The sequence below is a fragment of the Pinus tabuliformis genome, chromosome 6, assembly GCF_031772625.1.
Source record: "Pinus tabuliformis cultivar Carrire ecotype Pingquan chromosome 6, CPIR1, whole genome shotgun sequence".
Classification (NCBI taxonomy): domain Eukaryota; kingdom Viridiplantae; phylum Streptophyta; class Pinopsida; order Pinales; family Pinaceae; genus Pinus; species Pinus tabuliformis.
The window spans coordinates 784,179,884-784,196,771 of NC_142292.1; the positions used below are offsets into that span (position 1 = coordinate 784,179,884).

The window sequence follows — 16,888 nt, forward strand, 5'->3', positions numbered from 1 at the left end:
CATCTAAATAAAATGTATTAATATGAATAACAAAAGCTCAACTCTGGATAATATGTTTTAATTGATGTCTACATACCAAAAAGTTTATTTCTCAATCTTTGTTGTGTCCAGATTTATTCAACAATAAATGTGGACATATAGACAACATCATATCAAACACACAAAAATCTACTATGTATCACTCTCAAGAAAATGGACAAGTAGAGGTTACAAATAGGGAATTAGAGGGCATCCTCACCAAGATTGTGAGCAACAGCAGGAGGGATTGGGAATATAGATTAGTGGAGGCCACTTGAGCCTATAACACAACTTGGAAAACAACCACTAGTTTTACTCCATATGACCTGGTTTATGGAAAGAAAGCTCTTCTCTCCATTGAGTTTGAGCATAATAATTTGAGAATGACAACCCAATTCAAATTAGATGTCACCAAAGCACAACAGGAGAGCATGCTCCAGTTGAATGGCTTTGATGAGTTCAGAATGCCGACCCTCCTACACGATGAAGTTATACAATTGCAGAGGAAGATCTAGTAAGATAGGCATATCAAGGACAGTCTTTCAGGAAGGGGATTGAGAATTATTATATGACCCTAGGTTCAAGGATTTCAAAGGAAAATTGATAACAAAATGGTTAGGCCCATTCCTGATAGAGAAATGTCATGACAATGGGTCTATTCAAACCAGGACCATTGATGAAGAAAGGATTCCCTTTCTTGTCAATGGCTATAGGTTGAAGGTATACAAAAAACTTATGTCTGAGGAATTCAATAGCACCATCAACAGAGAGGTCAATTTGATTGGAAGTGTCATACCTTCCAATCCACAACATTTCTAGATACTGCCTTGAAAAAAATAATAATAATAAAAGGCCCGATGAAAACCTTTATGAGGCATATGAGGCCAACTCTCGGGTTGACAACCTCTCTGAGGCAACCTAGGAGTAAAAAAAAAGAAAAAAAAAAAGATCCATGGTTCAAAACCTCTCTTGAGGCGCCTAGGGCAGGGATATAGGTTGAAAACCTCTCCTAAGGCAGCTTGTGTGTCTCAAAAAACAAAAACAAAAAAAAAGCCCACGATATAGATCCACAACATTGTTAGAAAATTATATATATTACAGAGCAATGGAACACATAAAATATTGCAGAAACATAAACACATCAAATGCATAAAACAAGAGAGATAGAGATATACGTGGTTCACCCAATTTCAGCTACGTCCACCGAGAAAAAACAAATCCTTCCTTTATAATATCTATCAAAATGAAGAGATACAATCTACAACCAATCTGCTATAATTTCCTTTTTTCTCTCACACAATCTCCTCTCTCTTTCTTTCTCAAAATACACATATACACAACTACAATTCCCTCATATATAGCGAGGGGTTGCCTTCTAGGGAAAAAAACTCTAAATTAAACATAACTTCTACAGTCAAGTCATGCGCCTAATGAACGACCTAGATTGACTACGAAATTACAATATTTTACAAGGCAATTTTACATCTACTTTTAGCTTTGGGGGGACTGCCCCTGAACCCCCACCAGGGGGGGCTCATAAAAATCATCGTCACCCCCCTGGACCCCCTTGGCGGCGTTTCTGCCCCATTACAAAATGGGTTCCAATGCATGATACCTCTGAATAAAGAAGATAATTAAGCTCCACACCGAACAAGCATGTATGTTAATTGTTTTTGTCATTTTGTAGGTTTGAAGACAGTGGCAGATTCCATAGCTACAAGGCCAACATCTTCAGGATTCTCTCCACTTTTCCCTCCATCCACTTCAGATCCATTATCCAAACTCATGTTCTCACCACTCCCCATCATCCCATTAGCTCAAAACTCAAATTTCACCCCCTATCTCGATTGTTACAAGAAGAACCTGTAATTGCTACAGGAAGGTCCTGTAATGCTACATGAGGGCTCTGAAAATATACAGGAGGGAAATATGAATGAAAGGACAACTAAACATGACCTTTCCAAGGATAAATAAAGTTCTCCCACCATGGTCGACCATCTATCCATCATTCATCCATCCTAGTTCACTGGAAAAATTAATATTTTTCATTAAAAACCCTCCACTTTGTCTTACCCTGTAAAAAATTCTTGAGAAACAAGAAGAGCACTTCCTCTCCATTTTCACAAACCTACACTACTCCCTCAGATCCCTAGCATCATCCTACATACACTTTACATCATTTTTCATCACCCTCATGCAATTTGAAGACCCTAGAAGACAAGAAAAAGACTGCTACAGGAAGAGAACCTCCTCCTGTAGCAACCTGTGTAAACCTCACAGAAAGCCTATTTTTTTTTCCATCAGTAGAGGGGTTGATACTAACTCATGAGGCAATATGTAGTAGCCATACCACTCCAAGAAGGACTCTCCACCAGTAGAAGCACCTTGGACATCGACAAAGGACTTGCACAGATAGAAAGAACAACAATCAAATACCATGAGGAGGAATACACACACACACACACACACACACACAGAGGAAAAGGAAAAAGACAACTCCCATGGTGACAATACAAATGTCCAGCTCTAGCGTGCATATCCCTGCATCAGTTGAGCACGAGGTAGGCACAAGCATGTTAATCTCTCATCTCCTTCCTATGGGTAAGTAATGGAAAATGTATAAATGTCGAGAGGAGGTATTTTTATAAGCTGGAGGTGAGCAATTAACTTGGCCACCCTTAGCTAGTAAACAAAAAGTGATTATGAGCCGTCATGCAACGTGGGGTGTCACATCAATCAAGTTAGGATCACGGAGAGTGGGTGTTGATTACGAGGAACAAGGGAATGATTACTCCAAGTGGGGACAATGGTCCAAAAGAGGAAACCTCGTGTATCTACCAAGTCATCACAACACTCCAAGCCTAAGCCAAAAAAGGCATATTATGTACTGGGGCTCGAATTATCTTGCATTTATGCTCATTTCAAAAATTGTTAAGGTGAGGACAAGCTCGGGGTGCCATCGAGGAGAGTCAAACCCTTCTCTACCATTTTTGCAGGAGGAAGCTACAGGAAGCCTGTAAATGCTATAGGAAATTCGATAAACTACTACAGGAAGGGAAAAATGAGCAACATGAGGGGCAGAAGGTAACACAATAGTTATAGGAGGGGGCAGCTTCCCCAAACAAGTTTGAGAAATACTTTCCAGAACACCAAGAGCATAGTCCATAGCCTAGTTGGAGCTCCTATTATACTCATTGAAGGAGGGAGAGTTATTCAACAAAAAATTGCAATCCCACTTTTCTTTGAACTAGACGTAGAAAGAGGAAGAACTCGCAGATGGATGCAAATTGTTAAGTCCAAAAAGGTGGAAGATTTTGGCCTCGTAGAAGAGAATGTCCTTGAAACGGTAAAGAGTTAAGTGAGCTAAGAGAGAAATAGTCCACAATGATGGAATAACTACAGGTAGAAAATAGATTGTTGAGGGAGAAGATGCAGGAGAAGGAAACTCAACTAGCCACAATGGCAAGCCTCTTCATGGAGGCATTATAGTGCAAACAACCACCCAAGTATTATGAACTAATTCTCAAAGAGAAGTGGATGCAATTCCAAATCAAGACCTTAGCACAAAATGGATCCATGCCATTTCAAGACTAAAAACAATTCATTGAATTATGTGACCACACTAGCATAGAAGACAGAGAAAAATTGGCTAAGTTCTACATGCATAACCTCATCTTGACTTATATGAATATTTGGGATCCCAATGTAATGTTGGGACATGAAACTGATGGCCCTAGCATCTTGGATGACCCATGAGGAGGTCAAAGATGAGGTAAAGAAAGTAATGGAAAAAGAAGAAAAAGAATCGGTGTATATGAGGGCAGAGAAGATAAGCCCAATGGTTTTCATCAACAATCATAGCATCATCTCCAATGATGTTGATCTAGCACCCAAATACCATGCCACCCAGGAGCAGGTCATCTCACATTTTGAAGACACCCTCAGGCGGTTAGGGACAGAAAGCCAGAAAGCATGCTAGAGATTTGACTACTAAAGTCTAGAAGATGTACATACTCTAACAATCTAAGATAAAATATTTTTCATCTTCAACTCTCTTATTTTCACAAGGGGACATACTCTTTTATGCTATGGATTTTAGTTTCCTTTTTCCCCTCTTTTGCATAATGATTTGACTACTAAAGTCTACGATGATGTACATACTCTCTCTACCTCCCTCTCCATTTGAACTTGTGACATCTTATCAAGAAGCACATATTCTTAACCATTACATCCACTCAAAATGCACTTATATTTTTAATATTAACAGTATTATCTCCTCCTTTATCTCCCTATGGTCTAGCCAACATTAAGCATATTTATATCATTTGGACTTGAGCAACCAATAAGTATCATTTAATGAGTTTTTAAGTTGACCACCTATTAATTTGGTCAAACATGTTAAATAATTTTCAATTTAACAAAATGAAACTTTACAAACTATATTTTTATTTTTGACAAAATAATTTATTAACATTTTATCTCTAATACTATAGGCTAAAAATTTGAAAATGTTATTAAACCATTAACATTTATCTCTAATACTAAGCTATAAATTTAAAAATGTTATTTAACCATGCCTCATAACACAACAATTTGATATTTATAATACAATAAATTCACAAATTTTCAAATAATGTATTAACCTTCTTAAACTCAAACTCAATAAAAAAAAATGACATCAAAATAGACAAAGTCCAAATTAGCCCATCTATACAGTATATTATGTCAACTTTAAATTAAATTACGTTGTATTATTTGCTCTGATTCATTACACCCATCTGTACCGAAAATTTTACTGAGGAAAAGAATAAATTTAAACAATTATCCATTACGCTTAATAATCATAACCATTCCTTTTCTGTTGCTCGGATTTATTACAACCATTTGAAAATTTAACTGAAACAAAAGAATAAATTTAAATTTAAGCAATTATCGATTACCCTTAATAATCATAACCATTCTTCCTCCGTTGCACGAAAATACAATCGACGCATACTTGTAAATATTTCTCTTTTCTTACACTTATAATGCAGATACTTCACTTCACTCTAATTCTAGATCGATACTCCACATACCTTGAACTTGTTTTTTTGGGTTCAATTCCGTCTTTGAAATTTTATTTTTATTTTTTTCATTTTTCAATATTTTATTTGGTATTAATTTTTGAAAGTAGTAGTCTAATGATTATGTTTTTTCTCTAAAAGTTATGGAAATTTTAGTTCTATTTTGAAAAAATCTGGCGGGGATTTTTGTGAATCCAGGTAAAAATTGTCAAACTTTATAATTTTAGCTACCCTAGAGGTGTTTGATCGTGCTGAATCTATTTCCACCATTAAAAACATGATTCAAACACTGCATCTATAAGATTTTTTGAAAAAAAATTGCCTCGACCACTTTTGGCCGTCTGGTCAATTCCTTAGCCTCCGTAAACAACTCATTTTTTAAATATTTTTCTTAATTATGATTGATGAATGTATTTCACTTTTCCTTCATAGAAATTAGATTTTTATTTTTATTTTTAATTTAATATATTTGTTAACATTATTTTATTTATGTATTGTTGTTATGGTTGCAATAGTAAGTGTTATATAAATTTATTCAAATAAAAACAATTGTTTTCTTTCATTACAAAATTCTCATAATTATTTAATTATACAAAATAATATAATAAATTTATAGAAAACTTAATTTATTTTTAAAAATCAACTATAGTTATTAAAATTAAGTATAACTTATGAAAATCTATTTTTATACTTCATACTATATGAAAAACTAATAAGTCATTAGTATTGGAATAGAATTAAGTATAACTCATGGAAATCTATTTTTATACTTCATACTATATGAAGAACTAATAAGTCATTAGTATTGTAGTAGAGTAGGATTGGATTCTCCACATCAATAATAAAAAATTACAAATAAAAAATTACATCAATTTACGTAAAATCTAAATTAATGAAATTCTAAACCTTAACATTAACTTAAATTCAATACTTTTACTTTAATTTAATCAACTAAGTCACAAAAAATAATTACTTATATATTTCTAAAACTATATATCTCTGTTTAAAATTAAACATTACTCCAATATCATAAAATTATTGGAGTAATGTGCAAGCCTTGGAAGTGATGATTGATGCTATGTGATTCATTTCACTAGTTTCAATCCCACTTCTTCACCCGTGTGAGCATCACCCGATGCAATGAGTGCTAAATGAACTATTCAAAAATCATGAGAAATTAGTCAGTTACGACTACCTCTCATGGAAATGGTCATACATGAATGACTTAATTAACGCACTTGAATCCCAAAATGATATCTATTATTTAAAAAATTATTAAGAAATAATAATATGAATTAAAACAAAAAAAATCATTTCATTTCATTTTAACATAAATTTGATTTTTGTTAATATCACAAGGATGAGAATATCTGTTTAACTCTCAAGGAAGCAATGGATATTGATCAGTCTCTATATTGTAATATCTTTGTATTTAAAATTTGAAAAAATATTAAGATATTGAAAAAGATTATTTTTTCAAAATATTTCTTATTTTCAATATTTATTCATTTTCCATTGACAAAATCTGAAATCCCAGATTAGAGATACTTCTCCGGTGTCCCATTCTCTCTAACCCCATTTTGAGGATATAAAGCTAGAATTCACATGTAATAGACTCTCGTCCATAGATAAACAACAAGGCCAGGTTCGCCATGCTTCGCATGTCGCTATCTTAGCTGATACATAAGGCATTAGAGAAATTACATCATCGATCTTCTAATTAAAAGTACGGTGATCCACACATAAACAGTGATTCTCTTCCTAAACAACCGATTGAGATTGAGGAATTGACTGAACGGTCAAAAGTGGTTTTTCAAATTTTTTACAGATTGAGATCGAGGAATTGACTGAACGGTCAAAAGTGGTTTTTCAAATTTTTTATAAAATTTGGGTTTGAATCATGTTTTTAATAATGAAAATAAACCATTAATCTATCTCATATCAAGAGGAAGCCTAACGCATGCATAATCACACTTATATGTAATAAAATTGGAGTTCTATCCCCACATATTCTTTAGTAACAATAAAACGATGACAAAGGTAAAATAGAATATCTATCCACACCATATACAGTAACAATAAAACGATGACAAAAGTAAAATAGAATATCTATCCACACCATTACTGTTAATAGGTACCAAGTACATTGCACCCAGATAATTTGAATTTCCATTGAATGAATACAATCCGCACGACAATCTGGACTCAAATTTAATGAAAAGAAGAAGAGGACAAAATGATAATTTGAATTTCAATTCAATGAAGAGAATAAGAAGAGTAGAATAAATATCATGGAATCTAATCCAACACAAAAGGTCCACCATTCAATCAATTCATGTCGGCTGGTTGGTCTTTCTTTCACACCCACCCAATGAAATAATATTTATTCAAAATATAATTGCCAACCATTCAAATTTGTAATATAATCAAAATGTAATACTCACCCATCCAAATTAATGATATTCAGCTTGACTTTGTATCGCTCACAAAGACTTTGCCTTGGTAGTCTCTAAAATATTCAGAGAGCTAATCCCTGGTAGTGTAGAAATTTTGAGTGTAGCGAAGCCTGATTTTTCAAGCAATCCCCTCCACTGTTGCTCGTCCCGTTCCCTTCCTCCGCCAGTATAGGAGATCATAATCAAATCAAAAATCATTTGCACTTCCTGACTTAGGCTCGGCTGATCAGACACTACGGCCTCGACCACTATGAGTCTCCCATTGTCAGGCAATGCCTTATGACAATTCTCAAGGATTTTTACACACCGGTCGTCGTCCCAGTTATGGAGTACGTGCTGCTAATTCAGTCAGTGATTCGAAAAATTAAGACCAAACCCAGACAAGGCAAGCCCTGGTTGCTAATGAAATCCAATCAAATCTGATATAATAATAAAAGCTTATTTCAAGAGGAAGTTGATTGCTTGCAGTTAAATAATTGACCAGTTACCTTGATAAAAATGACATCCACAGATGGTATGCTCACGAACATGTCCCCGCCCAAATGCTCTACGCCTGCGAAGGAAAACAAAAACACATATCATACAGTATTTCAACCGTTTCAGTACCGGGTGGAACATAGAAAATTCATTGAGTATATTAATCAAACACCAAACCAACCTGGAATTGATGGTGCAGCTTCAATCACTTGAGGAAGATCAAAGTTAATCCCATGGATATGGGGATGAGCCTCCACGATCTGTGCTATGGCCGCTCCATTTCCGCCACCCACATCCACAATTCTCAGCTTCTCACCCGCCTCAAAGCCCTGGTAACAACCCACAAACAATTTCATTATAACTTTGGTAAACGACTCCATGCCAGTGTTAAAGACGGCCTTAGAATGGTGATTTTCCCTGGTATAGGCCCATAATTCCTTTCCGTGAGCGATCTGGAAAGCGCCCCCAGCTACACCTGGGCCTTGAAGCACACACTCATGAATATGGTGCAGAGGATTCATGAAAGTCTCATCATTTATCATGAGAAAGAAGGGTACCAAACTAAAAGGGTTTTCATTTTTCTCACCCTGACTAATAAAAAACATTTTTGTAGTATCCGTAAGAGCATAACGAAAATCGAAGGGGTTATCAGAGGACGTGGTTTGAGACTCGATGAAAATGCCCTGGGTTGACAGGTATCTTAGAATACGGGAAAGGTAATCGAGATGAGGTGTTTGCGAGGGGAGGCGGGCAGCGATTTGGCGGAGCGAAAGAGTATATGACGATTCTGGGCCTGCGGTGGCAATAATGTCTGGAATTTTGAGGAGCAGTGCAGATTTGAGAAAGAGGGCAGGAATGGAAGAAAATATCAAATTTCTCATGGGTGACAGAAACTGCAAATCCTGAGCAGGAGGAGAAGGCTGTATTTGGTGATCATGGTCTTCCATTGGACGTGAAGGTGATAAATTTCCCACGCAAGGCCGATTAGAAACAACCCGCAGCTCAGTTCTGTAAGAGATGAAGTAAAACAATGTCGGTAGCGTAGATGAAAGGGGCACACGGATTGTCGAAGCGAAAAAATCTAATTGGGGATTTAACTCTCATTTTGATTTTACCAAAACCATGGACTTCGTTTATCCACCATTGACCCCACCATCTATCGAATCCGATCACTGTCTGATAGCTGTATCATTCATTAATGAAGTGTTGAAAAGAGTATATATTATAAATATTAGCACGAAAAGTCTTATTTATAAAGATTTTATATATCAATTTGTGTGATGTTTCGTTGAGGTGATAATTTTATATTATTTATAATTGATTTATATATCAATTTGATGTGATGTTTCGTTGAGGTGATAATTTTATATTACAATAATAATTTTAAGATTTAAGTTTTATACAAATTCGATTTAAGTTTTAAATTATTGTAAATTATAGTCACTAAATTTGAATTCAAATAGGAATTTTATTGAAAAAAATAATAATAATATAAAATTGTTGTAAATTATAGTTACTAAATTTGAATTCAAATAGGAATTTTATTGGAAAAAAAAATAATATAAAATTTAGATTTAATATGGGAAAATTTTGACAATATCCATCTTAAAAATACTAACATTTAAAAAACAAATGAGCTAAGATTATGTTCAAATTTTTAAAGATTTTTTATTCAAATTTTTCTAAACAATACTTTACTGAATACTTTACATATGTCTAACATTAACATTATGTGTCTATTTAAGATGTTCTGGAAATAATAAGAAATTAGAGACAAAATGCATCAAAAATATTTGTATTACAAATTAGGAAAACATCTAAATTAAATGTATTAATATAAGTAACAAGCTCAAATGTATTAATATAAGTAACAAAAGCTCAACTCTGGATAATATGTTTTAATTGATGTCTACATACCAAAAAGTTTATTTCTCAATCTTTATGATGTCCAGATTTATTCAACAATAAATGTGGACATGTTAATCATTGGTGTCCAGATTTATTCAACAATAAATGTGGACATATTAATCATTGAAATGAAGCACACTAAATGAACTCTTCAAATTAATTTTGACAGCATTAATATTCATTTTACAGTAAACTGCAATATATTTTAATATTAAAAATAAGAAAAATGTATTTTATTTTTTTCAAACTTTTTAAAAATAAAACTTATTTTTTTCCATCGCAATTTCATAATAAAAAATTTACTATTTTTTAACTTCACACTAAAAGACTTACTTTTAAATGCTATAAAATGAAATAATGAGTTATATATATTTATTAAAAATTATTTATCTATTTTATATCTTAAATTATTTATTAAAATTAGATTAATTAAATTTTAATTAGATTTTATCACTTAAAATATATTTTTAAATATATAAATAAATTTAACACTTCAAAAATTCCTCAATATATAATTCTAACTAATTACTATTAAATTTTAATTCTAACCTTCCTCATCAAATTTTAAACTTATTAATAAGTATAAGAAAGATATTTTAAAATATAAAACAGTGACACTGCCACTTATTATAATTTTTACGTTTCACCTAACCAGATTTTCCAATGAAATGTACAGTTTTCAATGAAATATAGGGGAGAGATTCCTAATGTTGTGCAGGGACCAGTAGTTGATATAATACTGGTCCCACCAAACCACCAGTGATTAAGACTTTTGAAACCAAAATTTAAACAGAAATAAATAACATTATGTATAAATAAGTTTTAAATTATGTCCAAAAATCACCCATATATTGACTGGGCCCACAACTGTCCATAAATAGTATTTAACTATTTAATATTGCAAAACATATTGACCCAAGTAGAAAACAGCTAGAGCCATAAAAGCTTCCAAACTGGTCTATTCCAGAAGTACAAAACAGCAGTCACTTCAACCCCCACTCATCAGAACTGCAACTTTGCATCCCAAATAAATATGCCTACCTGCACATAACAAAAGGAATGTATGTCAACCATAACTGCTGTGTTGTTCAACAACTAAACACCCTATGTTCAATAAATGACACCCAACCCAATAACAATTAAATCCAATTTGTTCAATAAATGACACCCAACCCAATAACAATTAAATCCACTTTGTTCAATAAATGACACCCAGACCCAATAACTGCAATAAATGACACCCAACTCACTCTATTTCTCATTAAAACAGATCAAAGCACATGGATCAACAAATAAACAATTCCCAACCATTAGATCACAGCAAATTAAATCCATACCACACATTCAAAATGAAGCCATTGCAATCCATGTGCATCCATGTCCACCAATTAAAATCAAGTCCCCAAAACTATAAAAGAAGTCCACCCACTGTTGAAGTTGCATCTTATGCTTTCAAACTATTCAGCAAACTTCAAGACAACATCACAAAACAGTAGCCAATATATTCAAGTCAGTTATATGAATTACAACTCATTCTTCTTACAGTTCTGTTTTCATTGTTTTCATTTATCAGATATATGAATTACAACTCATTCTTCTTACAGTTCTGTTTTCATTGTTTTCATTTATTAGATTTCTTACATTACAGTTCTTTCCATTCATTTATCAGATTTCTTACATTACAGTTCTGTCCATAGGGTGGTGACAGTTAACCTATACAGTTACAGTTAACCTTTTTTATACAGAGTTTATGTATGTGTTCTAGCTTATAGAGTTAAGCTATCGAATACAGTCGTATCCATCTAATCAATGTCACAGGTTGCTTACCTTACAGGAATTGAAGGTTAGCTTACACGAATTATTCGATCATCAACTTCATAGGGATTACAACTTACATATCAAAAATGTTACGTATGTCCAAATGTTACGTATGTCGTGCTAGTACTGTAGTCATAGCTTGTTTACCTAACAGGAATTGAACCTTGAACCTTAGCTTACAGGAATTGAACCTTGAACCTTAGCTTACAGGAATTGAGCGATAGCTTGTTTACCTAACAGGAATTGAACCTTGAACCTTAACTTACAGGAATTGATCGATTATTATGGCTTGGGTTCTATGGTTCCTCCATAAGAACACTGAACGCCTAGCTTCGCAGAGCAGCTCTCCCCCCAGCCCACAGCATAGTGTGGAATCTGGATCATTTCATCGAGCACCATTTCTTTTAGATATAAAGGTGTTCTGACTCTATTGGATCAAGTCATAATCTACGTCTTTTACTAGTATACTACTATGGGGAGAGACTAAGCTCTATTTCAGAGATTGGACTCTCTTACTGTGATTAGCCCCTACTAGTAAGAAGTTGTTCCCGAGCCAGGTTCCCTGGATCCACTCCTAGTCGGGCCTAAATGAATGAATGAAGAAGGGGGCGGGCAGCACTCTAAAGAAAGAAGCCTTTGCCCGTTGGACAGCTACTGAACTGGCTTGCTTGACTTACTTTACTGGTCGACAACTATATTATTATAAGACCTCCTGTCAGAAAGAAGGAAAGGTTATTGTAAAAGAAAGAATGCCAGCCGATGTCAAACTGTACTCCTAGTGTGAACCATCCGATTTTGGGCAATTCAGAAGTGACAAGATCCGAGTGAACATGGATGAGTTAAAACATAGAACAAAAACGAATTGTAACTTTAATGACTCTGATAAACTTAGTAATTTTTCACATATTTTTTCACATATTTTCAGAAGCATGAAGCTATTGAGAAAGCAAACATTTTGATATTGAGTCGAAAGACTGCAAATAAGTGAATTTATACTACTGATGAATGGACCATAGAACTGGGGAATGGTTTCTTAGAATTGAAGCCCGAGCAGATGACCATTTCTCTTTATTGGATTAGATGACTGTAAGATTTTAGATAATGAGAAAACACAATTATAAGTAACATAGCAGATGACAGTCTTATTGGCCTTCATATCTTTTCACCTCGTTGAGCTCGAGACCTTAGGGTATGGAGAGCCCGAGCCATACGCAGTTGTAAAAGTTGGACCAAAGGAATGGGGATTTACATAATTCAGCACTGTAAATTAAGTCACAGATAATGGAGAGAAATCTTGGAGCAGAGATTGTTCTTCACAATATTCAAAATAAGTAAATAAATTATATGAAAAAATATAAAAAATAAATGACTGCAATGAAACTTAATTAAACTGAAGTAAAACCAATTGTCTATGACACCTGGGAGACCATAGAATCATAATGTAACAAGCTCTGTATCCAAAATGTTTTGTCCTTATTGAAAAAATGAAAAATGTGGGTAACATAATTTTCAATTGGTAATAGAATTTGATCATGGGTAAACAAGTAGAAGGAATCAAAGACCAAGATTTTTTAATTCCAAAAATGTAGAGCAAATTAGGAATAGCATTAAATATCCTCAAATTGTTAGCAACTATAGAATAATATTTGTTCTGAAATATTTCATCTCTTATCAAATTGAAATTCAACACACAATCTCAGTGAAATATTCATGGCCAAAAAAGTTACAAATTCGATCCTTGTTAAATATCAAAAAACTGAGTCTTTCTTTGACAGCTGAAAACAAATGCTCTATCAGGACAAAATCAACAAATTGAGTCTTTCTTTGACAACGTTGAAAAAAAATTCTTTGTTAGGACAAATTGTTGCATGAATCTGTGACCTAAAGGCCTAAGCTCATTGTGTCCATGGGAAAATTTGCACTTCAACCCATTTGAATAAGTTCCCTTTTTCTCATAATGCATGGACAACTTGATTTTATAATTATTTACCTCGTCATAAATGTTGGAACTTATTGCATTGCCATAAATTGTTTCTAGTTTCTGACCAAAAATAGAAAATACTTGCTGACCCTTTTGAAGTTCTTCTTCTGAGTGAGCAAACTGACAATCAGTTCCCCACCCACACTTCTTTTTAGCCTAATAAAAATGGAAAATAACATATTTGTATGGAGGAAGTGTAACTATTTTAGTAGCACGTATCTCCTTCACATTTGATAATTTCCTGTAACAAGCTCTGTATCCAAAATGTTTTGATAATTTCCTGTAATAGAGGAAAAGTAATTTTTGCAGAAGTAATAAAGCATAATTTAACATATATTCTAATGTCTAAATGCATGCAATAATTTTACAGGTTGTTGCATCTATGGCAAAAGGAAGTTACTCTGCTCGTACAAGGAGAAGTGGCAGGAGAGTGACAAGGGGTGCGCAGCTGCGATGCACATCGTCTGATGATGACAGGCCAGCTGATGTCGATGCCAGCAATGCACCAGGGAACATTGTTGAAGATGACCATGTGACAGCCGCTGATGTTAACACACCATCAGCCACAGAACCACCATCAACAACAGTCCAAGGGGCAAGCTCAACTAAAAAGATTAGTGCTATAAGAGGATGGACAAAAGAACAAATGTTAGTTGCAATTGACGACATAGAGTTTAATGGATACTCAGTTCGGGGCATCTGCAAAAAAACATGGTATTCCTACCTCGTCAATACATTATTGGATAAATGGACTGACTCATACAAAACGTAGAGGGCCTCTTACAGTTATGACTGAGGATGAGGAGGCCGAGGTGGTTGAGTGGTGTAAAGAGATGGCCCAACTGGGACATGGGCTAGAGTTGATACAACTCAAATCAACAGTTGCTCAAATCTGTCAAGGGAGGCCAAACCCATTCAAAGATGGGTTTCCTGGTAAATCATGGTGGTTTGGGTTTAAAAAAAGGCATCCAGAACTTGTATTGTGTACTGCTGAGGGCCTTGACAGAGACAGAGCATTAAATTTGCGCCCTGCAGTTGTGCAAAAATTCTATGACACACTTTCTAGTGTTTATGATAAACATTCTTATGGAGCAGACCATATATGGAACTGTGATGAAACAGGTTTACAGGCAGGGAGGAATTGTGGCATGCGGGTAATTGCCAAGAGAGGGAGCCGAAATGTGCCAAAGATTTTGCCCAAGAGCAGGGAGTGGATAACTATTTTATGTTGTGTTAATGCAATTGGTACTTCAATCCCAGGATTTTATCTATTCAAAGGTAAAAATCAACTGAAAAACTATATACAGAACTGTGAACCAGGTGCATGCATGGCTGCACATCCCCATGCATGGATGACTAAAGAACTGTTTCTAAGTTGGCTTTTTCACTTTGCTGCATCGGTACCAGGTGGCGTCTCGCCTAATAACAGACACCTTTTGATATTAGATGGCCATGGGAGCCACATGGCTGTACAAACAATTGAGGAAGCAAACAATTTAGGCATCGACCTGTTGACATTGCCCGCTCATACCACTCATAAGCTGCAACCCCTTGATGTTAGTGTGTTTGGCCCTTTCAAGAACTATTTTAGGTCAGAGCGTGCTGCATGGATGGCAAAGAATCCAGGGGTTGAGGTGAAAAGGTTTAAGCTAGCAGAGCTTGCAAGTAAAGCTTTTAAAAGGGCTTTGACACCATCAAATATCAAGGCTGGCTTTAGGAGGACAGGAATATGGCCACTGAACTATGATGCTCTTATGCATGATACTGGTTGTAGCCAAGCGTTTCATGTGGATGGTCAGGAAGAAGGGAATGTCCAAACATGTGTTGAAGTGCAAGAAGTAGATGACCAAGATGATGTTGTTGCAGCTGGTAATATGATTTCCCTGTCTCAAGGACAGTTATATGCTGAAGATGATGAAACTGTATGTGAAACACAATATAACAATGAACAAATTCCTAGTAACATGGAGATTGTTCCACCAACTCAAGAACATCAAATTCCTGTCGCTGATATTGCTAATGATATTGTTGAACATGCAGTTGACAATGACCAATTGACATTGCCAAGCCAAGTAACCCCACCTTCATGGCTAGCAGAAGCAATGATCAATTTGAATGCACATAATGTCTCAGCAACCAATGAAGAAAGCATGAACATGCCCTCACAACCAGCAGAATTGAACAGTGAAATTGTTCATTTTTTTGTGGACAATAGATCAATGGAAGAAGATGAAGGACATAATGAGGCATCAAATGAAGATAATGATATGGTTCAATCAGTTCCAACAGATAATGAAAGGGAAGTACCAAGCAATGACATGCAGGTGGAAGGGGTGGAGAAGACACTTGGACGGTTCCTAAAGCTACCAGTAGAGAGAGTATCAATGAGAAAAACGCAAGGTGCACCGGGTAGTCTTCGTCTGGGCCGAAGCTCACAGCTACTCACCTCAGAGGACTATATAAACCTGTTAGTTGAGTCAGAACAAAAGAAACTTGAAATGCAAGAATTAAAACAGAAAAAGAAGGATATGGTCAAGGAGAAGAAGGAAGCAAGGATTGTTGCAGCACAACAGCGAGCAGAAGAAAGGATTGAAAGAGATAAAGCAAGGCAAGTTAAGGACCAACAAAAGCAAATGGCAAGACAGGAAAAGGAAAAACGAAAGGCACAACAAATGCTTGAAAAGGAACAAGGGATGATCAACGATACAAGAATAGCTGATGAAACTAGGATTATTTCAAACTCATTGGACTCCATTGCAGATAATACACCATTATTCCAAGATCTCATAAACATTCAAGTGCCCCACTATCAAACCGAGGGTTTACCCACTTGCCTTGTTCCTACCAGAGCTGGTGTCAATTCTCTGTATGCTCATTACACACCTCCACTTAATGCAGGGGTCAGTAGTGCAAATGTGAGGTATGGGTACTCAATACCTCCATGGTTGGAAGCTGCAAATTGGAATCAATCATATGGCAACAATCAACCATTTCCTAATCAGCCCTTGACTGGTAGGCCAACCTACCTGGCTCAAGAAGGTAACTCGGGGAGTTTTGGCACTCAAGATTCTCAGGGCCATAAAGAATAGGGGTGTCATATGTTTTCGGTTCTAACCACATTATGATGTGGATTTTGGATGGATTGTATCTTTTTCTTGGCACAGCAA

The 16,888-nt window shown here is 35.1% G+C and overlaps 1 protein-coding gene across 1 annotated transcript; it reads right to left on the minus strand.

The window, feature by feature from the left end:
• Window positions 1–7,285: 7,285 nt before the first annotated feature.
• Window positions 7,286–9,090, minus strand: LOC149261080 (caffeic acid 3-O-methyltransferase-like). The gene is made up of 3 exons (XM_089381120.1): window positions 8,196–9,090; window positions 8,026–8,090; window positions 7,286–7,873 (listed from the first exon to the last, which is right to left on the minus strand). The coding sequence occupies exons 1-3, from the start codon at window positions 8,959–8,961 to the stop codon at window positions 7,565–7,567; spliced, it is 1,140 nt and encodes a 379-aa protein (XP_089237246.1). The 5' UTR covers window positions 8,962–9,090; the 3' UTR covers window positions 7,286–7,564.
• Between the last annotated feature and the right edge of the window lie 7,798 nt (window positions 9,091–16,888).